We start from the raw sequence: 25935 nt of genomic DNA, 5'->3' as shown, positions 1-25935 counted from the left end.
AAAATTTCACTTTAAAGAACGTTCCGGAGCAAACAACGCGCCAGATATTCTTCTTCGTTTTCGACTTTATTCGACGGTGGCAGAGGCAGCTGCCGCCGTTTCTCGTACACGAGGCGAATTTACTCCTTGGAAGCGGAGCTTCGTCTGGAAATAGGGCAATTCGTTCGGTTCGAAGGATTTTCCCGGTAAACGATTCGCGACGGGGGTATTTCCGAGCCACCCGTTAGACCGTGATTGCCGGACTCGCGTTTAACCCCGACCTCCGGCCGAAATGAGAAAGGTCAATATGCCGCTCATTTGAAGAGGCTTAGCTCTGGTAATGCTCGACCGGTTTCGTTGCTGGCCATGTTTTTACTGGAAACCCTTGATGGATGCCCACGCCGAACTGAAACCACTCCTTTGGTCGCTGATACTCTTTATTCCCTGATTCTCGTCGACAAGCAATCAGACCGTTAACCAGAATTTGGATAACGAGAATATGACGCTATATTTACATCCGCTTATCTCGTGCTCTGTTATCAGTGATCGTGTCAGATAGAAAGCGACAATTCGGCGCCCTACGCGTTCAAAACGCAATCTATTTCGTTTAACATGATTGACGGGTCCTCTTAGCGCCATACTTTGTTTTATCAATTAATCTTAATGTTAGTTCATTCCGTGTATTATTTATCTCGTAATTCGTATTTCTCTCACGTATATAGATTATTTTTACGTTAGTCTTATACTCTCAGGTTATTCATCTTCGTATTTATTTCTAGTCAAGCACATTTCGCCGACCAAACGTATAAATAAACGATTAGAGAAGCAACAAGGTAGAGACAGGCAGAACGTTGTCTCCGTGGAATGTATTATTACTATTTATCTTATTTACGAGCGCACCTACCTAATCTTTGTGGCCATTAACGATTAATAAGACACGTAACGAGAATGTACAAAAAACGAGGTACGAGAATACGACAAGGAGATTTACAAACGTAAATAACAGTATCTATACATTTTCAGCATACATCGTACAATCAAGCGTAGTACAGTGAAATTAATTAATTTCAACTGGAATTAATATGATGCATTGTATGTTAGAACCAAGTACTTAGCTTGCAATATCGTAATTGGCGATACAAATTAATATCTTTGATAAAACAAAGAAAATCTTCCCGATGCTTTTTACGATTTAGACGCGTCTGAATTTCGTTTGGAAGAGCAAGTTTAATCTTTTATTAGAGAACGTTGTTACAATTTAGAAGATGATCTACGGACAGAACACAGTTACAGTGATTGCCCTTATTCGGCTGATTTTTAGCTGCAAGATGACTGTGTTGTCAGTTCAAAGTTTCTTCGTGGAATGTAATATCGAGCGCCGTTGAAACATTTGAAATCGTCGCACGCGAGAATCGAGCGAATCCATTCTCGCAAAGAGGCAATTCGACCGAATATTATTTGCAAACGGAATATCCAAAGATCGCGACTTCCTGTTTGTCGTTCATAAAGCTCCCTTTGAGAAACACGTCGGAGAGAAACGGGGAATGATATCGAGAATTCCGTGGGACGTGTCTGTACGACGCTGTCTCGTTTCGAATCGAGGAAGGATTGGTCGGAGCTTCTACCGCCTAGAGTGCTGCAAGTCTCCGAAAATTATACGTAAGTGTCTTCCTTCCTTGCTTCGAGGCTGCCTGTTCAATGTCCTATCGCAGAAGACGCAATCTGCTCAAAGTGGAATCTCGCGAACAGGCTGGAACAACGAGCCTTGAAACGCCGCTGGGTCAGAATAATCGAGCGCTGTAAAAAGATTAACGAGGCCCCGCTGGTGTATAAAAATACGATTTTTTAACCGAAACATCAAGAAGAAAGAGAAAAATGGGAAACTATGTACCACGAAGCGCAACGAGTTTGAAAATATTCGACGCGGATCCACACGGTTTGTACAGAGATAGAATTTTCATGTTTGGAGGCGTGTAGAGCGATAGAGAGAGCGAAATCTCTTCGCCTAGAACGATTCGATAGCGTGGTAGATAGAACGTCGTTTGGAAGGAAAATCGTCGAACGTGGAACGAAAAGAGGCGAAAGAAAAAATCTCCTTCGAAGATAAATCCGCCGTTGGAAAGCGGCGTTAACGAAGATAACGAAAGTTGGACAGATGGAAAACGTTCGTCTCGAAAGATCCGTTCGCACAGCTGTTTGGTTATCAACCGCATTGATTTTGCACAACGCAGATGGTAGGCGTGAAGATACAATTTGCTTTTGAAAATCGCGTATGTCCGTGATCGAATGGATTCGTTTTCATTTGGAAAATAGAAAGCGTAAATTACTCGTTCATGGCGATAATGAAAATTAAGTTGTTCGTAACTGAAAGGAAAATGGAGCTGACGAGCCGTGCGATCGAGCCATTAATAGTCGAGGACTCGCTTTTACTTCTAAATAACTACATGACTCGCAAAGTTATAGAACATCCGGTCACGTCTTCGAAACTCAGTTAAACCTCGTCTAACAAAGGTATTCGCCAGCCTGAAGATAATAAAATATTCTTTCGTCCATGGAGAAAATCACTCGCAGCGAGCCAGCGTCGTTAAATCGCCTGCAAAGGATGCCGAAATGAGCAAATTCAGCGAAATTTCTGTACACTTGAAACACAATGCGGCCGACGAGATAGCTCGGAGGTGTTCCTTTCCGAGCGTACAGGATAATAACAGGGCAGTCGCATCGCGTGTCCCTTCGAATCGCACTTGTTCGAGCTTCACGCGCGAAAAACGCGGCACGCTCGGAGGCATGCCAGCTCCTTCGCAGGGAATTCTTTTCCCTGGATCAGTGACCGCGGTTCTGTCTATTTACGAGCCGACGGTGCCGTTGAAACGCGGGAAAAATTTGTGGCTTTCGAAGCGAAAATCCCTCGCTCGCAGCTGCACCGGGGGTGTTTGATATTTATTCACCCTCCTGCTGCCTTATCGCGCGATTTATTGCCCGCTGCAGCCTCCATTCCGATCTTTTTTCTTCCTCGATAACGGTTCCAGCGAATAAGTAGACCGCTGTAAATTAGATGTTTTTCAAAAAGAGGTAAGACAAACGTTCGTTTTATATCAATATGAAGGCAGGATCTCGGAGATTCGACGATCAAGTCGATCGTGATAGAGTTTGAAGGAGAGTAAGCAGGACTAAGAACGGGCGGCGGATAACTTTCGTGGTTATCAAAGTGCAAAGTAATCGAATTCGGATTAACGGAGGGTATCGTCGGGACAGCGGCATCGAGAAAATTGAATTGTCGGTTAACGAGCGGAGAAGTTTCCTCGATTTTCCGTTCGCCGGTGATCCTTTGCATTAAAGATTACTCCTAACTTGAACTAGAGAGGAAAGGAGAAGCCTCCATCCGCCATTTTCACGAAGGACTAAGCTAATAAAGGGGAGGAACACGAGGTGGAACGACGAGTAACGCCTCGATCGTACGACGACGTCGATCAATTCCACTGCTAATAACCGGCTTCTCTGGCGTTAATTATGTCACGATGAACGTGTGGTGAAACAAAAGCCCACGTAACCTCGAGCCTTTCCTTATTTAACCACGATTCTCGATGAATTTGACTATCGGGAATGAAGCTTATCGATATTATACTTCAGCGTTAGGTGCGCGCCAGCGTTTCACTTAGATCAACATTCTCTGTGGAGAAATCGGATGATGTTCAATGATGCGATAAAGGAGCACGATAAAAGAGGACTCTAATAAGGATTATAAATCGTACAGCTGGTTCGGTGCGGGAGGTTCGAAATCGGTCGTTTCGGGAATTAATGCTCGTAGCAACCTACGTAATAGATATTAATACGCTGGCAGATGATAAACAGAGAATTAAAGAAGATATTGATTTCGACTAAACAGCGTTGGATATAATTTCGGTTAGTTCGACGTCTCGCGCTCCACTTTCGTTTCAATTCGCTCGATCTATCGACGAACTTTTATTTCACTGACCGGCGAATCGTTCGTTAAGGAGAACGCATCGAGAGAAATTGAAATTCGAATGGAACGGTGCGCGTGCAATCTGATTTCGTAGAATTGGGAGAAGTTTAATTGCGACATTGTGGGTTCGCTACTTGAACGAACAACGAAACGGAACGAAGGCGTAGTAACTGCGACGGAGACTTTGTACAGATGGTAAATGGAATTTTAGTTATCCGAGTGATTTTCGTTATTCGAATTATTTTCCGCGATATTAAAAAAGGAAAAAAAGATTTCCACGTTGAATCTTTTTCTTGCTTATTCGGTTATAATTGTACGGATTTACGAGCAAACAGAAATCGCGAGTGAAAGAGCTCGCGAGATCCGTCACTGGGAAATGCAGCGAACGCGATACGCGAGAATCAGCGACAGACACGTTCAGCTCCTTTTCGTTGACGTACGAAGGTTACCGGGAGTCCTTGTCGCTGTGGAATTCGAAGGGCCAGGTCGACCTTGGGATTCTACTTGGTATCGGCGGCCGGTCCTTTCCAGATGGTACACGAGGTCAAGCAAAAAGAACCGCGAACGCTCCTCCAGTCCGGACCTACCACTCTTCGTCTCGCTTTTTCTTTTCTCCGCCACGTTACGCCTCTCCTCGGACACCGGCCCCCTTCCGTTTTTCCATTTGTTTCTGCTACCCGCGAAATCGCGTAATCCTCCCGGTTTCTCCTCCTCTCGTTCGTCTTTCTCTTCGTCCTCGTCTTCCTCCACGGCATCTTCTTCCTCTCTTTCTACCTCCTCTTCGTTGCACTCTGACTCGCCGTTGCGAAATGGCAGCCTGACATTTAGACCGTTCGGCCTCCCGCGACATCCAACGAGATTTTATTGTGCAACCTCGAGTATCGTTGCCTTTAATCGAGATGAATTTCAAACCGAAGGCGGTACGTTAAATTTGGCGAATCTGGTATCAGCGTCATTTGTATTTATAGAGGCGAGAAATCTTACAAGCTGTGGTTACAGAATAAAGTTCCTCGCAATCAATGGATTTTCTATCTCAGTCACAGGTTTCTAGATTGGCCCTTGACTTTCTGATTACGAGATACCGTTCCGGAGGAACATTTACAAACGAACAATTAAATTTTAAGTTAATTCGATGTTTTCCACAATTGTCCGAAGAAAATCCCAGTATAGAGAAGAAAATGCAGGACTAGTTTCACCTTCTCTGCTGCAGATATTTGTAACCGCTTTTCCTCATGTACTCTTAATCCTGTTTCAGTTACCAGTGGGCGGGGGTGGTGCTGTGCTGGTGCTCAGCGAGCTTGAAAGCATGGCAGCCAGGCAACAGCGGGAAATTGCCCAGCAAAGGCGCCTCCTGGAGCAGAGAGAGGCCCGTCTAGCCGTGCTTCGAGGCGCACAGGTGAGAGAGAACCACTTCTTCCAACCTAAATACGGAAATCGTTCTGGAAATTGCTCGACAAAGCTCCAGTAATATTCCCTCGGTCTTGGCCGGCTCCCGATGCGTTCACCTTCCGCTCGTCGATGAGCCTGGCTTCCGGTTGCGACTCAACCTCGCCGCTCAGACACACCGCTGTCTTTTCGTTTTCATCTTTGTATCCTCCTATCTTCGACATTTTCCTACACGCGATTGAATTCAAATATAAAATTCGTAAAAGACAAAACAGATGGGAGATGATAGGAAAATTCGTAAAATTTTATCGACTAAAATTGGGATGGATTCGTCTTTAGCGTCTCGACTACGGTTCGTTCGGAAAGCAAAGAATCCTCGAGACAAAAAAAAAAAAAGAGAGAAAGAAATAAAAAGGATCATTTGGCCATTTCGATAGTTTATGACGTTTTCAAAGCCGGAAACTTCTAGGAAGATACAAAAATATCGAACGAACGTGGCCAAACAAGATCTCGATTCTATAAAAATACATTACCTTTGAGTTTTGCTAAAATTTGGCTACGAACTTTTTTAATCTATTACTTAGAAATATTTATAAAATGTCAAGATAAATACGTTCTTTAGATATAAAAAATAGAGAGGTAATTTGCTCGGTTATGTCCGACGTTCGCCAATTACCTTAAAGGTAGTCGCAGAAGTACTGCCGAGTCGGATCCAAAGTAACTAACTAAAAGAACACCGTGTTCAACGTCACTGTTCTTTCCGTTCGGCAGGATTCGATGTTTAGCTGTTTACAGCTGGCGAACGACGATAAAACGGATCGTAAAGAACCTTCGTTTCCCGTGATATAAAATCTTGGAATGATCCTGCGACTTTCATCGGCTGCTGCTAGTGCCCGCTGGTCTCGCGACGACCAGGGACTCTTCCGTGGACCAGCCAAGCATCCGCGTCATGAATAATTCAAAGTAATAATAGGCTGGCAAACAATTTATGCCTATTATCGACGAAATAACTGTCCATTCTGTTCGGCCTCGTCATCTCGAAGACGATCGAGCCGTCTCCAGCTCGTTGCCCACCAGCGTCGAGCGGTTCCCTCGCGATTCCGCGCGATTCATGCGCCACTCGCCACCGGAAGATCTATCACGCGCACCGTAATAAAGCATAATCACCGCGCCAAGCACCAGGGAGCTTCGTAATTCTCGATTAGGAGGTAAACGCGTTTTGTCCTCGGCCGTCCACCTCTCACGGCTATTGTAACCGCTCTCGCGTGGAATCTCGCTGCGATGCTGCGCGCTTTACGACGCTCAGGTGGATTTCGTGGATGAGAAACGTTCAACATGGTGGCGTTATGATTGAACTTAATGTTTATTAAAGCTAATGCGACGATAATGAAGATACGGCAGACTACGCGTGTGTCACGGATCGAATTTCTGCTTGGCACGTGTCACGCCAGATGCGATGGTCCTTGCGAGGTTCCTCGTGGTCTGGGCGCCAAGACCTACACATTGTTACACTGACCCGCAACAAGCCTAAAGAGATACCATAAACCGAATCTATTCAGTTTCATTTCTCTTCGCATAAACATTTTCGGTTTACGGATAGTCCTTATGTTTGTTGTACGCTCTTACCTGTTACGAAGAAAGCGGATGTCTGGCGAGATAACAGGCTTTTCCCATGAGCAAGGATGCCCACGAGCCACATCTGCTTTTCTTTGTCTTCACAGTTTCATTTATTAACCAATGGGCATCGCGGATCATTACCCTCACTTTTCTACCGAAAAGTGCGGACGACAAATGCGCGTTCTAAGTTCAAAGGGGCACACCCACACCGAGCTTTCCTCCTTGATGGAACGAGACGGGTCCACGCTGTTCTTCTTGTGATTTCTTGTAATAAAAAATATAACTGTACCAATAAACTGAATCGTTTGGTTATCACTTAAAATTACGCGACACGTGCGTCGTAGCAGTAGAAATTCAACGCGACGCCAGCAGATAAACTTGCGGCCACAGGACGCTGCGTTTCGAATATTTTTGGACACCGGATTGATACGAGCATTGCTTCTAGTATAGTATAGCTACTCTGTAAAGGTTTTAGAGGTTGCCAAAGCCGAAAACGCAGGCCATTTTTTCACGGAAATAAGTGGCAAAAAATTTCGGTCAACCTGTTGATACGTTACGCCCTCGTGGATTTTGACGATACCTTTTTTTAAATTTGATACTCCTAAATTACTGTATAGCTTGCTCTTTATGCGTTTGAATCGCGAGTAATGGATTATTTTTTATACTCTTCTCTTAAGCGGGTTTCTATGGTTAAGACTCGTCGATCGAATATTTATGAGAGCGAATTTTCAAAACCGTTCATTTCCGTGAGAAAGGAAGTTCGTTTTAGGCTTCAGCGATCTAAAATACCGCGGAAAAGACGCGTTCGGATCAAAAATTGTACATTCCGTATACTATACTTTATCCCGAGTAACTGACGTGCTGACATCATCTGTTACATCACCAATGACGCATAGAACGACGCGTGTGCAATTTGTGCGTGCAGAAGATGCCTGCTGCGACAGAACGCGTCATCGGAAGTCACGGCTCCTCCGCACACCATGACAAGGATTTTCATACCGTTGCTGAATTCCTCGCTGACATCGTCACGGATTACGCTAGTATATGTTCTGCGATGGCCACCGTATCTTTCCTTTCCTTCCATCTAGTTGATTCAGGGTATTGTAACGGTTCGTACGCGTCACGAGATTCGCGATTCGAGTAGCTCGAAGGGAATAATTTCTGGGGCTAAAAAATATCGAAGAACACCTGCTCTGGTCGAGTAAATAATTAGCAGGTTTCTATCGTTCGAAAGGTGCAATAGCGAGCAAAGGGCAACCGGCAATTACATCCATCCAGCATTGTCAGTCTCCTCGAAAATGCCTAGCTAAACAGCCGGTTGTCCTCGCGCGAGATTCGATGGTAATTCGCGTGGAAAAAATCCGAAGGCCAGATGTTCCTCCGGCAACGCCAGCGATTCGTCGTTGATGAATTCGCGATCGAATGGTTGATTCGAGAACGAAGAAGACAAGATGCAGAAAAGTTAGTAGATGTACCTACCGTTAGTCTGGCATTGATAGCCATGACCTTGACTCCGTGTACGAAGAATCCGACTACAGACGTTTGAAGCTAAGAAACGCGAGAGATCGATAGAGCTCGGCGATTATGTCGCAAAATGACGCGTCATTTAACGAAGACGTTACTCAGTTTCTATACTACGATTCCTCGATTCGTTTTCACCGCAACACAATTGCGAATCACGCTGTGTAGAATGAACCGCGTTCTCCTTTCGTCGTTATTATTCGTCGGGGACTATCGATAGTTTACAACTACAACGGATACGCGATAATTTTAAATACAATAGAACAAGGTCTGTCAACGTCGGTCGATGGAACAATGGCGCGAAATAGCGGTATCGAAGAGGCCGCTATAGGGATGGAGGCGTTCAAATCACCGATTGAACTCGATCCGCTTAGCGCGCGATTTTAATCAAGCCGCGTTCTCTCGACTCCCTTGCAGCCCCTCGCGAGTTGGTTAAGCGCGTAGCACGCTGAATTCTTCGTCGAGGGCGACGGTTCCTTGTCTCGTGTGCTTAGCACTCGACGGCCGTGTAACGAGCTCCTTCTTCTACGATATTAACGAGATTAAGAGCCTCTACTGCGCTCCGCATCCACTTCGTGTCGTTAGCTGGCGTCGGTCTAATCTTCCAACCGTTACTCTCAACAACGAGCCCTGACACTTTGTTAGATCGCGTGCAAAAGTCTTGAAAAATATCACAGCTAGAGAGAAGACTAGCAGGAACAGGAGCAAGACGATTCCGTTCGCTCCGCTGATTAAAGTATACAATTACGATTAACAATGCGACTATCTCAGTCAACAACACGCTATTGCCAAAAACACGTACTACGGATATTCAAGCAAATCTACGTTTTTATGAACGCAACTAAAAATTGAATCTAAGCAGAGGTTTGTTTCGCTTGGATATCAAATATTCAATATTACGTATTTAAATTACTGTACTTTGAACGTACTATTTATATGCAAGACGTTTCGTAAGACGACTCGCTTCAGCAATGGCCAGGAGACACAAAAGTAACGAAAAGAATTCATACGAACGTGTGACCTATCTGATCTTCTTTCCAAGTTATGACCACTTCTGTGTTATCATAATCCGCGGCAGCTTATCTTCATAGAAAGTGCTCGAAGTGACCACCCTCGGTTTGTATGCTTTCAGTCGTCGCGTCAAAGAATCTCGCAATCTCTCCAAAATTCCAGGTGGATGTCGAATAATACAGACCGAGGATAACCATTTCGAGCACGTTCTACGAGGCTAAGCTGTGGCGGATTTTCGTAACGCAAAAGTAGCTATAGCTTTGAAATACAGTCAAATAGGACACCTGTTCATACGAATTCTTTTGATCGTTTTCGTATCCTCTGTTCACTCCTGATGCGGGCCCTACGTGTTATGAAACATCCTGTATTTTCGAATGCTACGCGCATTCTGTCCATTTTTGTTAAATCTTCCAGAAACAGTTGAAAGTTCACGGTCCAGCAACTGATCGGACCAACGTTCCTTTCAACTCTGCACAGTGCCAAAAAAGCATGGCGGAAGTTTGCAGCTCTTTCAACGATCTCTTGTCTCCCATTTCTTCCGTTTCCACCCTCTAATACGAAGAGCTCATCAGTCATCCCGATAAAATCGAGCCGAAAAATCCCACGATACACATCGAACCTCGTGTCACTTGCAACGCGCCAGCTTCACGAACGATTCGAAGTAATACCGGGTAGACGGCGACAGGACTCAGCCAGGATTTTCTAAGACTTGAAAGCCTTAATCCTCGGCGTCATGGCTCTATTCCTGGGACGAGACGAGACGAGCTCGATACCGAAGATAGTGTGGGTCGCGGATCCCTCCATCCGGTATCGCTTTAACATTGACGGGCGAGCTGCTTTTGCTCGTAAGCTCGGGGACTTTTTAACGGTTGACAATACGCGTCATAGAACGTTCTAGTACTAGCAAGTATCCAGGCGAATCTTACTTTCTACGCGGAAAGGTTGACGGTAATTTTAGTGGACGATTCTCTGGGGGATTACCGGACTCTGGTCCGACCGCGTCTGGTAAATTCCACGTGGATTTTAGAGGCGATTTCCGGAGAAGACTCGGTGTCCGTTTTCTCTGGACGATCGTAACGTAGAAAGAGGGTGATCGTTCCATCGGTAGAGGGTCTGAATTCGTCGCTGGTTAAGCTCGTCGGAGGCAGCTCGTTTCGGCGGATTTGGTCGTTTCGCGAGCGGTATTAATAAAAAAAGGCAAGGTAAACGAGAGAGCTGCCGGCAGCGAAGCGTAATGTCATAGAGAAGACAACAGGGCTCTCTCTGTTATTCGGTAACCGCATGAAATATTCTACGACCTCTGTGTCCGTCTCTGTCCCATTCGTTAGTCAGTATTCACTTTGGATTCGCTCTGTTATTCCGCTGCATTCAGCTCCGTATTCAACGAACGGTGTTTACTGTTTCAGGAGCCAGCACAGCAGGACAAACTCGCCAGATTGAGGCACAGGCTGGACCAACAACAAAGCAAGCTGAATCGGCTGCGATTGCTCAGATCGCAGACCGACCAGTCACGTGCCAACAACGCCACGTTGAGTGAGTTTATTAACAAGTCTCTTTCTATCTTTTACTCCGTCCAGTTCGATATATTTCACTTTTGTTTTGGCTGTCGTATGTTAACACATAGGAACTTCCTGATGGAGCCACTACTATCCTCTATTCGCTCCGTGCACCGTATATTCGTTAGAAGCTATTCGCGAATCCCTATAAAAGATCCCTATAAAGCAGAGAATCCCCGTAAAATGTCCGATGATAAACTTGTTTAATCCAATTCGTCGGGATTATCGACGTCCAGAGCGGCAGCGGCATATTGCGTTGGAGAGTGAAAGTTTGGTCCGGACGCAACGAATCGTGGCCGAGGAAATAGCCCGCGGAGAGGAATAAAGAAGAACTTCTCCAGCCATTTTGGTACCGAGAATATCGTTCGAGTTCGGCACGATCTCGAGCGAAGAAGGAAAGAGCTTCGTTATCGTTTCGTTCGTGTTGGCGAGAGACGAACGCAGCAGGAAGGCGAATTCTTGTAATTTCCAAGGGGATCGAACGTCTCGTAAAAGGATATCGAACGAGCCAGCACGAAGGAATATCGGATTCAATAAAGATTTCGCGAACAAAATGGTCCCCATTCGAGGCAAATGGCTTTTCTCGGCCGTCTCACTCCCATTTTCGGACTTGGATGATACATACGCCGTATTTACGGCCACGATCTACCACGGCCCCGTTTTGGTCTTTCCGTGGAAAGCAAGCCTGCAGGATTTGCGACGAGATCCTTGGCCAAGGATCGTAGCTGTCTTTTCCATCGTCGAAGGCTAAAACGATTCCTGAGATAGTGACAACATCGTCGATCCTAGGTTCTTCCCCGATACAAAGATCTCCCGAGTTGGAGAAGAATCGATATGGTACGATCAATCGTCGTGTTTGATTCGAAACCGCTTGCATGTCCTAAGTTTCCGAACACCTTACGCTCGAACTACGAAAGTTCTCTACTGAGATAATTCGGTATTCACGCGCCTGTTCCCCGTTAAGCAAGACGCTTCCTATTCTTAAACCCAATTCCCTTTCGAACCAGGAATTCCAATTGGTCTCGTTATAAACGACATCTCTTCGGTTCGAGGCTTTCCAAACATCATCTAACTTGGTTGGAGAGGAGTTCGACTTACCAATGAGCGAAGCATGACGCGATCCTATTCGGAAGAACCTCCACTCGTTACCACCATCCATTTCCAGCAGCCCCTGCCGAGTGCTACGCCGCACGTGATTCGACGTCTGTCTGTTCCCGATTCAACCACTGCTGCATCATCGTCCTCGTTGTCTTATCCGCTGCGTTCGCGGATTTTCTCCACTAGAAGTCTATACGTCTTTCTCCAACAAGTTTCCCGCAAATTCTCCTCAAGTCACTTCGCGACTGAAAGGCGGTAGACCGAGATCAGCCCGGTGAAAAGTGCAATCGGTCGAGAATAAGGTTCGGAACGAGGACAGAACCCGAATGGAACGATCCGATCGCGTTACCAGCGGAAATTCGTGTAATCCACTTCCTATAGAACGTGGAACTTGGTCCTCGTTCGCTGATAGATTCTCGTTTCCGCGGCTGGGAGCTCGTACAAATGCAAATAGTGGGAATTCATCGTCGGAACATCTTGGATAACCGTTCGAAGCATAAACTGCGTCGTACTTGCGACGAGTTTCTGGCGCGACGTCTGGAACAGTGGTACGGATTCGAAACTTTGTATCATCCTGACCCAATACGGTGCAGCAGCCGCAAACGTTAGTATCTACGCTTTATCCGAATAATAATATCCGAGAAACGTTTATAGAGTGCGTAGTTTCCGTGTTTTACGCCTGGTTCTTGCGTGAAAATTCAATATAAGAAAGAAGATAATTTTCCAAGGGAACTTTTATTTATTTTTTTTTTTTTTTTTTGTCTCTTAAAAGTCGGGCAGACGAAACATTCTCTCCTCGTTGGAAACACATCCTACATCTCGTTAAATTAATTTCAACGTATCGTTCGACGAATCTCTGTGGCAAAAAGAGCTTTAGGTTCGCCATACTTACAAATACATTGCATTTTAGATGCAAAACAGACGGTTATACGACACTCGGAATCAAAGAGAGTCTCTTTTAAATATACCCTCGACGCGAAAGCCTGGTGAAGATTCAGCCAGAACGAAATAGACGCGACCGTAATCCTCGTAATCCCGGCGTTCTACGCGCGATGCGGTTTATTTAAAAAATCCTGCGAATTAAACGGTCGACTCCATAGTAGCTGACGGGGCGGGCTTTAATTAAAGAGGGCTTTCCGGCCTCTCTCGTACGTTTTCCGGACGGAATTAGGGTAGCTCGAGTGAATTTGTCCCGGCAAAAGTCACGACTGCTCTTCTTCACGTCGGATGAATCATTCTCAGATACGTATCGTTGGTCTCGCGATCGTTTACTTCGCGTCTGTATTTACCGTATTTACGCTGAAATGTCTCCCGAACCGTTCCGAGGTTCGTCCAGGATTTCATTTCCTGGCTATCGGTGTCGATGCCACCGGGGAAAGATCCAATTCTCGACGTTACAGCAGGTGAATCGCTTCGTAGGGCGAGAAGTAGAGTTCCAACTACGTCTGATATGACAGAAGTTTCACGACGTCGACGTGTTTACTTCGTTCCAAGATAAACCTTTTTGAGTCGCGCTGTCTCCCTCGACAAAGAGTCTGTTCCTTCCAACGAGACGATTCTTTTGGTCGCTCCGAAGGTAAGGGACGTTTGACGAGCCCTGAAATTGGGTTTGCCGATATTTCAGCCGTAGCAGGGTGAAGCGACTCTTTTTTCTTCTTCTCACGGAAACAAACGTAGTCGAGGAGAATCGAATATCGCTTTGTTTTTTATCGAAAACGATATTTACTACTCAAATCGGAGTTGCTCTCATTTTTTCTTTACGTCGAGGGGATTCCTTCGATATAGAGACAGCCGAAGCAGTGATCTTTTTTCTTTTAAGCAAGCGCAGGTTTCAAACACATCGAATACCAGTTACAGGGTGTACCGCGTGCCATGGCCAACCGAGGAGATCCTACGCGCAAAAATGAGTCGAAAACGTGGAATAAAATTTCTTTTTCCGAGGCTTCGTTTTCGAAGATTTGTCAAAAACATTCGAATTTGGCTAATTATCCGCTAGATATAGACAAATAATAAAAAAAAGAAGGTTATTCTAGATGCAAAAATGGGTGAAAAATGTGGAACGAAATCTTAAACCTCCGCTTTTACGAAAATAAAGTTCGAACATATTAAATTAATTAATTGACTTAATACACGCGTATGACAAAGTTTTTCTTTTCTTTTTTTCGGAAGTAAAAGTAAAAGATTAATTTACGTATGTGGGATAACCTCCTACGAACTACTATTTACCCATACCTAGCCGATAATTAGCCAATTCAAGTATACTCGATATATTTTCAAAGTTGATTCTCTCTGAAACCAAGCACGGAACAACAAAATTTTATTCCACGTTCTCGACTTATTTCTGCAGATGGAATCACCACCTAGTCGATTGATCACGTTATCTGGAACACTCTGTATATCTCCGCGCGAGAATTCGATTTAGAAATTGAAGAATGGTAGTTGGACCGAGCAGCAGGAGACACTGTTTAGATAATCAGCTAAGATAACCGTGTGGCATCGAAAACCGGAACCATCTATCCTCTTCTCGCGAAACAGCGAAAAGTTTGGAGTTAGCGCCGCGGGAATTTCACCGGGAATAAATCTCCCACGGAGTTTCCGTCGTAGTGAAATCCGGTCCGCGCTAGCTGACAGACGTGGCGGCGTAATCGGGCAGACTCGTATTTTCCGTCTAATAGTTTCCACTTCGCCGCGTAATGGCCCAACTTTTTGACAGACCATGAATTCTAATTTCGACCGTCTCTATCGGAGAACGTCGCCTCCTCCCGCCTGTCTCAACCTGAAAAGACGCGCTTATCTCCTACTCATCTTCCTCGATGAGGAAACGTAGCTATCTGGAAGATTGTTAACAAGGTAACTCGTCGACCGGAGTAATAGGAGACAGACTAACTGGCTGGATCGAGGATGCAGAACGGTTAAATCGATATTCAATCGGATAATGGAAGCTCTAGAGGCTTCTGAAAAACGGAGATTGTCCCATGATCCGTTTCTCGAGACTCGCCACGGTTAACATTCTGAATGTCGATAATGGCGCGGCTGATGCTAATGGCTTAATCTCGAAAGCAAAGAAGATTATTCCAAGTCGTTCGTTGTAACGCGTGAAACGCGAACGCAGTTGTTATTCAAAGAGATTATAATACACGGTGTAACGTGGATTAATGCGTCCGAGGTACAAGGTATTAATGCGTTCGCGGAACAGCAGTTTAGAAGGTAAAACACCTACCCGTGATTACGAGTTACGCTTGGTCTTTCTTCGAAATACGCTTGGAAATAGGAAATTGCGGTTTGGAATGTCGAGATCGTAAAACTGAAATTTGACCGCGAAATCTGAAGCGAATAAAGCGAATCTTTCTGGCCATTTCAACGAATAAAAATTTATCAAAGCGCAGGTTTCCCAGGGATGACAGGTTCGCCACGTTCTAAACGTAAAAGTCACGCCAGCCTTCTATGAATTTCAAACGATCTCGTTTCCCGTCGACGGAGCATGTACAGCGATCTTTTCCACATCGCGAACCTTCCTTCCACGAAATACATCCGAAATAGATTATTTCGAACAGATCAGCGGAAAAGTCTAGTCGATAATTTAGGATCTCGTGGGTGAAAGGTTAGCAGAAAGAATTAAAGATGGGCTGCGACGTAGGTGGAACCTCTTGATAACGAACGGTAATTTCGTACATCGTCCACCGTCTAATTTTACCATATCTCGAGGCGTTTCTTCTTCCACGCAGATATTTCTCGAGATTTTTGCTCGACGAAACGGAGGAAGTCGAGGGCGACGGTCACAGAGGGCGTGGAATAACTTCGTCCGACTTTTCCTCATTTGTGTATATAATGTGTTTTAATCCCTGCCGGACGATAAAAGTGGGGAAACGTAATATAATTTTTCTCTTATCTATGGTCGATGGTTAAAAAGAGAGTAAGGTACAATTAGAAAGCGCGTTATTCGAAAAATAAGGCAGAGACACGGAGAAAAATTGCGAAAGTAGAAAGAAGTCTAAAAATACCAGAAATACGAAGGTCCCTCCTTAATTAGAATAACAAGCGTAAATTAATTTTCCTCGAATGGCCACGAGTAAACTTAAGTTGAATAAACTTAAGCCGATTTCCATGTTTCTAAAACGGTGAACTCTGATACACTTCGACACAGTTTTAAAGACTGCTGCGTTTCTTGGCAGAGAATTTCAGAACTGTCTAAGACTCTAAACCTCGTCATAGATAGAGATCCTGCTTAAATTTCGTCCTCGGAATATCTCGATATAATTTCATCGTTTTGCGACGAAACTCCAATGAAATTTTCAATGCGAAAAATCGCTTGATTTCCTTTGATGTAATAAAAATCGCGCACCGATCCTTTTACGGATTCGACGCTTTTTCCCTCTCGAGTTCCGCCATTATCTCTGATGCCGAACAGACGGAATCCAATCGTACAACTTTGACCGATCGATTCGAAGGTAAAGTTGCCTGTCGAGGAATCACGAGATCAGGAATGGAAACGGTTGCTGAAAATAGCAGAACTTTTTTTCGACGATGCACAGCGACGAAGTCTTTCGTCATCCCCCTTGTCGTTTCTTGCACTCGCGAGCTCGATACTTTGCATTTACTAGGTTCCTCGTATTCTTCGTATTCCTCGGCAACTCGTTCCGCGAGAATAGACTGATGCGCGCCCGACGAAAGGGAAAAACTCTCAAGTATCGACTCGAGCTGCCTTAAATTATTAATCGAGAACGGAAGCTGCAGAAAGGAGGATTCACAAGCCTTGATCCAATTGAAACCCAACACGGATAGAAATTCTCGCGCGAGTGCCAAGAATATCATCGTTCATACCTATGTACGACGAAGCAGGAATCACAGTTAAAGGAACATAAATTGCAATATAAATCGAAGTCTCGTATCAAATTTCTTCTACACAAACCTGTTAGATTGTCCCAAAAATTCATTTAGTTTTATCGCTAGGCACTAGGTGCACGATATTTCATGTCCAATACAATATTTTTAAGTTATTGTACATACGATCCACTCTCGTCTATATCATTTTTCCAAAACTGCTGTGGTTTCTCTAAGAATATTCTATTATTATTGTTCAGGATTTTCATCTCATTCGTTAAATCAAAGTCTTAGTTGCAATTCTTAATGCGCAAACAATTTTTTAATGGAAGCAACAGAGAGCTATTTGTCAGTAATTTTTGACGTCATGAGATTTCCGAAGAGATGGAAGAGGCTGATATATGAAAATATATCGTATATAATTCAGTGGTATTATACAGGACACGAAATATTATACACTAGCAATGTCTAGCAATGAAACGAAAAGAACTTTTGGTACAACCCACTGTAAACTCTCCTGCGCGGATAAGTACGATACAATTGAAGAAGTTTTTAAATTGACCGGTAAACTTTCGCCTAGTGTCTATAGCAAATATGACGAGCTCGAATTCAAAGCGTACCGCAACGGAAATATCAGAGAATCGGGCAGCTGTTTTAAAACGGTTTCGTGGTTTCAAAAGTGAAGCGACTCGTGGAAGCGTACCGCTCGTTCTCCGATTCGCGGCAGAAAGAAAGAAAGAGAAAAAAGTAACGATGGAAAGAAAAAAAGCAGAGTTTACGCTCTAACGTTCGTTTAATTAACAACGCGAGCAGTACTGCTTTTAATTGCGCGTCTAACGAGCGAATTCTGTATTTTTAGTTTCACCAAGCGGGATGAAAGTGGGAAGAAAATCTGTCGATCGGTCAGCTAATGCGTATTCCTCGCCAATTAACGATTACACGCATCCATTTTACAATCATCGACCGTCTTATCGTGTCTTCTCACTTGGATTCATAATCAGTGGTTCATCGTGCTTTTCGCTTATCTTGGAAGGATTTTAGCCTGGTGGAGAAGAGCTTGCTAGACGCTGTCAAAAAGCTGGATGTTAATAACCAGAAACGGCTCGTGGATTTTACACTTAGCGCGCTGTATGCATGTACATGATGTATCCATGTAACATGTAATCATGAACTGAATCGGAAATTATTAAATCGGCTCGACGATCTTTTTCAGCTGAGAACATGTCTGGTGTTGCAACAGATTTGCTCCCCTTGGTTCTCTGAACGATAGTCAAATCAGTAATAGCACTTCCCCTTTTGATTCGAATCTATTCTTCACAAGATCTTTCCGCTACGACGCGATCACGTAGAAAATGGTAATCTCCACAAAGAATCCACGGAATTCACTTTCAAGGGTCGATGTACTCGCGTGTTAAATGAAGATTCGAATTAAAGCAACGCAGTGAACAGAAGTACTCTCAAACGTTCACAGCATCCACACAGAACGCGCGACACTGACTGCAGCAACAGGGAGCAGAACATCTTGAACGAAGAAACAGTGTGTGAAAGGATAAGGAAAGAAATTAACAGCAATGCCGATACAATGGATAGCGATAGACTTTTGTTTAATCTGGAAGCGATTTTCAAAACGTGTTCGCGTCTAACGAGCGGAAGGCAATCAGCGAGTCAGCTGCTGACATCGAGGTTTCGTTTATGCAAGAAATCATAACTGGCTGTGACACTAAGCCACGAAGAAATAACAAGATAAAACGAAAATTATAATATCAACGATTTCCGAAATGTATTAACGTGCTGCAGCGCGTATCGAGTAGCTACCCTCGTCGGCAACCACATTTTCGAGTCTCCTCCGTCTACATTTCACGAACTGGGTTAACGCAACCGTGACCCTCTTCCGATCGCGAAATCTCGTTTCGACGGAGCACAAATATGATCGAGCGAACATTGTTCGCTTTCCAGCGGAGAACAAATAAGAGGAGCGACGAACGTGATCCCCCATTCCGTTTCCTCCTCATCTATCTTCTGCATAGGGTTGTTCGCCTCCTTTGCGCGAGATGCGTGGGTCGTTTTAGAACGAGTGCTCCGGAAGACTGTTGCTGAAGTACTTGGATCGCGAGTTCTCATCTCTATTTTCTCTAGAAACGGGGCTAATTTCTGGGCTCTTCTTGTTCCACGAAATTGTTAACACGTTGCCGTGAATTCGACCCGAAGGGAATTTCCCGATGATCCAAATGGTTTAAATTGCTTCTGATAAAAAATACCCATGGCGGTGTTTCTCTTTGAATGCTGCCCGTGCGCTGCTTTTAAACTTTGAGCGTGAGTTTATGTTTGCTATACTCTCGAAAGTTTCGTATAAACTCCACTCGTGCAACACGCTAGCTATTCCAAATGTGATTACTTATATACGTGTAGGCGGTGAGTCCTAACCTTGTTTCACGTTTCATTCTTGGAACACTGTCCGGAGTTCATAAAATAAGTTACAACTTGAAAAAACGACGGAACGAGTTTATTTTTTCGAGTGTCAGAGTTTTTAAGAAAAGCACGATCGTTACTCTCTTAAACGTCTCTTCGTGTTTCCAGCGATCCTTTATCCTTCGCCTTCCATTTTGACTCTCGTGCGATGCTCCGTAGGCTCTCCCGGTCGGGAAATCTCGTTTCCATGGGAAATAGAGAGGCTGCAAGTAGTTCCGCGATAGCAAATTTTGTAAACCTTTCTAAAAATGTATCGCCACGAAGAGAAATAAAGATCATCGACCTATGTACAAATTCTTTGCATTTCGATTTCTCTTTCACTCGAGAAATTTCGTTCTCGTGGAAAATGAAGGCTGGAGCAGCTGTGCGGCGAAAAAAACCTCTAAGAAACGCGTTGCCGCGAAAACCATCGACCAACGTACGTACAAATTGCTTGGATCATCGACGAGATCCGATGCAGTGCTCGTTTGCGATAACAAGAAATCATCCTCGCCCTCTCTACGAGCCGACAGTCGAAAAGTTTCGTCGACGAAAGAAAGTAAAACAACGACTTCCCGCGACGAGCATCGGTAACCATCGGCTTCGCAGCTTTTGAGCTCTTTGAAATCTCTCTGGCCTGCCTGTCGACAGGGAGAACGCAGCGGAAACTTTTCCAGCGAGCCGAAGGACTTTAGAGGCGCGAGGCTTCCACCTGGAGATTTGGTATTCAAGATGGAACGCTAGTCGAAGCTCTCTTGGTCGAAGTTTCCCAACGTCCCGTCAAGTCCTGCGAAGAATAAGAGAACCGATTTCTCAGTCCGATTTTTCGAAGGCGTCGCTCTTATTCCGGTTTTACGATCGACGTAAAAAGGGAGAGAGAGTCTCGGGACGCCTTTGACTCCGTCGAAACGCAAAAACGGGATCGCTTATCTTTCCGAGCTCAATTTTGAATCGATTTCTCTCGTGGGCTCGCAAAAACCCCTCGAGGGAGTCTGATATGTTATGAACTGGCACTTCTTCCTGCTTAAACTTTTCACATAAAGAAGTTCCTACGATACAAGTTCACGTAAGTCTTATCTAATTACGTCTTTTTCTTAAAAACTATCGCTCGATCCTTGGTGGGTCACTGATTAATCAAATTGGTCACTGATTACGCGTCTATCGAAGTTAACTTTTCGCGTATTCATATATCTATCCTTAATATGCTTTGGTCGTAATTAATACGTAAACTACGAAATAAGTTCAAGGACGAAGGAAATTAATTTTTCCGTGTTCCTTAAAGGAGATACGCTAGCCTGGAAGTCTACAAAAAGGAGTTAATTAACATTTTTTTTCGCTTACAAGTATTTGATAAAAGATTAAGATTTTCTAACTCTGTGTTTTTATTTCTTTTATTACATAAAATTACAAAATAGCAGAATGGTATAACACTGTCTTACCTCATATTCAGCGGAACCTTGTTTGCTCGCAGCCAGTGACACACGTGGCTGGAATGTAGAAACTAAATCATTTTTGTGCGAACGTAAACAAAAATAGATTATAATGTAGAGTTTGATGACTTTTTTAGTGTCTTAATCCGCTGAATTTCTATAAACGTTCAAAGTTGGTTTTTTTACCGGAGAATAAAATTTTGTCTCTCACGAGCCCCCATTTTCTCGTTTTTCGAAATTATGGAAAAATCGTATGCTACATCGAAGGTAATCTATTTTTAAGTTAAGATATGGAGTCAAATAATGCTGCAACCACCCTGCCATTTTGTAATTCTATGTAATACAAAAAACATAAACACAGACTTAAAACATTGCTTGAAATTTCCTATAAAAATCTCCGTCCTTTACCAAATATTTGCAAGCTAAGAAAAAGAGAAATGTTAAATTAAAATAGCATACCCCCTTAAGCTAAGTCTCGATCGACAGACAATCGCCCGCAAACACGTGTCACAGCCAATCAGCGTGTGTCTCCCGTGGAAAATCCACAGAAAAACTTGCTTATTTGGCTGCGACGTTCCTTTGCGAAAAATCCTCTGTCAGTACAGACATTTAGCCTCGCTAAGAAGCTTCAAATTTCGCTACTCGGGAGTTACTTCAAAGTCACCGGAGAATTAAAAACAAAGAGTGGCGGCAGCATTCACGCAAGATAGTCGAAAGATGGACGACAGGAAAATTGCCAGGGTACTTCGATAAATTTGAATCAGGACACGGCGCTTGGCGTATCGGAGGCACGCGGTGCTCGCGTATCAGAAATCCATTCGGTCGGCGTAGACACGGAAAACACGGTGTATCCGCGGCACGGATGCCGAGAGGCGTATCGAATCTCGAACCGCGCGACAGCCGGGAACACGAGCGAGAGTTCGCCAGCCGGCACATATAGCCAGAATTCGATAATGGAATTCTAGGTCATCGGACAATAGCGCCACGCGACGATACATCATCCCCTCGCTCTCATCCTCCCTCTATACTAGGGAGATTATGTAGCCGAAGCTTCGAGCGATTGGCCCACGGTCTCGCGAGTTAATTTTAGACGAACTTCATCCGCGAATACCGCAGCTCGTAATTTTAACGAATCGACCAACGAGTTTGCAAAAGACGCTTGGATAATTATTCGGAATCGGTTACATCTGGCCGTTTTTTGACGACCGTGAAATACGTTGTCGAGGTCATCATTCTGAACAGAGTTTTTCTTATGCATATTACCGCCACTCGGCTTTGGTTTTCAAAATATTCGCACACAAAGGGCCTCTATGCAACGTATTCTTTCTATTCTTGCATCGCTTTTTCAGCTCGCAGATCCGCTTTATCTTTACGTCTCTATGACTGTAACCATAGCCGAAAGCGTTTGGTGTTCCGATGTTTTTCACCGATAGCAGTTTCGCAAGAGTTGTCGTGGGATCGCGAGTTGGGAAAATTGAGGACGCGTTTTGGAAGATTCGAGGAAGTTTCATAAAACGAGACCTCTGTCTCTGTAACTCTGCGGAAGTTTCTAGGGTTTTCTTTGCCTCTGTTTCCCCTTCGATTCAAAAGGTACCTCGACAAGCTTCAGCATAATGGCATAATGGCATAAAATTTGGACACCAATTAGAGATAAACATCAACTTTTCTCGTTAAAATAATTCAACAGCTTCGTCGAAGGGAGCTGTACGTCTAACTATTGTTTTCTGATGTACTAAAGCTCGTCGAATTTTCGTAAAGGAAAAATAACGGAATTAAACCAATAAACCCTTGCGTACAACTTCGAGACACCCCGCGTATAAATAACAGAATGCTGGCCATTTCGTGGTAGCCTGTGCGATGCGAAATCGTTCGGGAGGAGAAACGGGTGAGTCTAACAATAAGAACAAGGATGGATCTTCGTGGCCGATTTATTGTTTTATTTCGACTATATTCTGCTTCGATGCAACGAACTCTGACAATCAAATCCAGCGTGAAAAGCAATCGAGCCATAAAGCATCCTCGACGATTCTAACCCGTACTCTCGTTTAAAAAACAACGAATCGATTCTCGAGTACACTCGATTCAAATTAAAACGAATCTGCGAGATAATGAAAATGAGAAATTTCTAAAAATCCATCGTTTTCATGTCGATTATTAAAAGCCTATATCGCTCCACGTGTAAGATTCCATATGGTTGTTCGACTTATCGTCGTGTTCGTAGTAAATTAACGGAGAGAAGTTTCGAAATTTCCGAGAAACTCCAGAGTGCTGGAAACGGTCGTTTCCGGTGAAAACTCGAACGGAAATCCTCGTTCGCTGCTGATAGACGTGGGAAGTCGTCGCGAATTTGCATGAACCCGGCAACTCTCTGGAGAATCGAAGAAGTATAATAGCCGTCGGAGAAGCGGTGACCAATTTTCGATAGCGCAATCGAACTTCCAATTGCCGGAAGGTCCGGTGTTCTCAGGACGTGTTCGAGGCGTGATACCCTATGTGCGTCGCGACCTCGCGAAATCGATAATCACCGCCAACGTGCGGCCACAATGACAACGTATCATCAAACTCGAAGCAATTAACAGTCTCCTAGTACGGCCGGCACGAGGTTCCGGTTAATTATCAGAAGAATTTGACGATTTGTTATCACGAACAGAGATACTATTGCGGATAAATATTTCTCATTATCGTATAAAGAAATTAATACGATCGAAGTTACGCAACACGTAATTTGAAGTGACCAACGAAAATTCAGCTCGCATTCGATCAAGATCAAATTGCTTTTCAGAACGTGCTAAATGAAATTTCCGAACAATTAATATTTTTAGTAATATTCTTCTACACTTTTGAACACGAAACTCAGCTTTTAAGGTGTCCTTCATTCTCTTCCATTAAATACGATCCAAACTCTTGAATCTTTAAAGAAGAAAACCAAGAGAATTGCTAAATTTTCTGAGATCCATCAAGGCAATAGATTCTTAACTGAGGAATTTAAGTCAACGTACCTCTCAACGAATGACGAAAGTGGTCTTTTTTCACGTTCATAGCGAGCATCCTCTTAGAATGATATGAAAGATGCAAACGAAACTCGAGAGAAATTGGTACGTAAACTCTGTCTACTAACCAGACCAGAGAAATAATCATTAACCAGCTGGTTTAATGTTTCTGACGTCAGGATCGCGGAGAATGTGGAAATTTCTGGCAAAAATCGGTAAACGTTGTCGGAGAGGAACTCGCGCGATACAGCGGCCAGCGTTTAATTAAATGGCATCCTTTTAATTGGTGCATACAATTAAACGACGAGAATTCATCGATGCGAATGCAGCACGCTGTTGTTGTTGTTGTATCGTTTATCGAACGAATATCTCTTCGCGTCGCTGCTAACGACCGTTGCATCTTTAATCGTGCAACAGTATCAATTGAACACGTTTTACGCAACCTGATCCAATTAATCAGACCGTTTCGCAGTTCGTATTCGTTTATCGTATAAAAACGAGGCAGCTCTCGATCGTTTCTTTCATCCCTTCCGTTGGTCGTTAGATTTCGAGAGATTTTCAACAAACTAACTATAACTGAATCGGCGAGCAGACTCGCAAAATACGGGACGTTTGAAACTCAGAAGCATACGCAGGAGACCAAAGTCTGAGAATGTTCAGCATCGAATTAGAGTGCTCGTGTTGTTAAGAGTAAAGTTCGCTACTAGTCTAAGCATTCTCCGCTTTTATAAAGCTGCGCATCTAGTTACCACGTATTTTACAATTCTCGAGGCAGCAACGCGACCGAAAACGACAAATTGCTACGTCTCTCTGTAACTACGCTTCGAAGAGTGAATTTTGCACAGCGAAAATTTTGGTTCGCTCGCTAACTCTCGCGATATAATTTCCAAATTAGGCATACACGAAGGCGCGGCGTACGGTTCGACTCAGCTCGCAGTAATTTCAAAAAGGGACGAGCTTTCGCCACGGCGTGTCTGTCTCGCGGTTCACGAGCGTTGCCGAGAGGCAATAAGCTGAATGCAGAAGAAAAGGAAAAAGAAGGACAAGAGAAAGAAGACGAAGAAGGAAGGGGGAATGGAAATGAAAAGTCTAATAAGGCGTGGCTGAGACCGATCGTTCCTCTGTGGAGCAGCGCGACAAAAGGTCCCTTCTCCTACATTCTTCGCCTCCATTTTTCCATCCTCATCGTTTCCCGGGCTGTTTTTACTCGCCGCTTTCCACCCGCGGGAAATGACGGCAAGGCGGTCAAAGGCCTACGAACCAGTTCTCTGGTTTTTGCGAATCCGGGTCTCCTTGAAATTAAACGCGACGTTGCTTTAATACATACGGTGAGAGGTTCATGACGACTTCTGGCCAAAGATTTCGGTTGGAAATAAAATTGCGAGATTTTAATCGCTCGCAAAAGTATTCCTACTGTGTAACCGATATTAAATGTTAATTCGTGAAGTACTTTCTGACCGATATTCGATGCCGATTACAAAGATCGTCGATCAGTCGCTGTAACCAAAAAATCGTACGAAGGATTTTGAAGAATTATTTGAATCTCAGAGGTCGTGAAATATTTGGAATCGCATTCTCGACGAAAAGACGACCTTCCTGAGCGTTTTATTTCTTAGCCACGACTTACGTTCGTCCTTCGTATATGAATTCTCTGGAGGTTTTCTAATTAAGCGAAGCTACAGCTGCCAGCGGACCTGAAAAGCTTAAAATTCTCGTCCTCGGTACATCCAACGAAGAGATTCGCAATAAACGTCAGCGCGCTGCAAAGAAATGAAACACCAGAGACAAATAAAAGAATGGAGACCAGTCGAATCATGATCGCCGCACAGTATTCCACGCGAGGCACTTTTCTTCGCTGGATATATATCGAGGACACGAGACGAAGAATCGTCTCTTCCGCAGGACAACCATTCGGTCGTCCAGGATACGCGTGGTTTACGGGCTTTCGAGGCAATTCTTCTGTGGTGGTATCGAAACGAGACAGTCGAACGCGGACGACTGGTTCCAACGCGATGTATTCCAGCGAATCGAGCTGGAAAACGCGAGACAGCCGCGTTGCAACTCGAAAGAACGATCGTTCGGAAAATCGAAAGGGTGGTGGGATGCTCCGATCTGGT

General features: G+C 44.2%; 1 protein-coding gene across 7 annotated transcripts in view; it reads left to right on the top strand.

The window, feature by feature from the left end:
* The window catches only part of LOC132908757 (putative uncharacterized protein DDB_G0271606), a 106984-nt gene that overhangs the window by 72996 nt on the left and 8053 nt on the right, over positions 1–25935 (top strand). For all 7 annotated transcript variants that reach the window (XM_060963068.1, XM_060963062.1, XM_060963061.1 and 4 more), the window contains 2 exons: positions 5196–5336; positions 10882–11008. In XM_060963068.1, coding sequence (XP_060819051.1) covers positions 5196–5336; positions 10882–11008 — 268 coding nt within the window. The remainder of the gene's footprint in view (positions 1–5195; positions 5337–10881; positions 11009–25935) is intronic.

This window comes from Bombus pascuorum, chromosome 7 (assembly GCF_905332965.1).
Source record: "Bombus pascuorum chromosome 7, iyBomPasc1.1, whole genome shotgun sequence".
In the NCBI taxonomy this organism is placed as follows: Eukaryota; Metazoa; Arthropoda; class Insecta; order Hymenoptera; family Apidae; genus Bombus; species Bombus pascuorum.
This window is presented reverse-complemented; position numbering and strand designations above follow the sequence as displayed.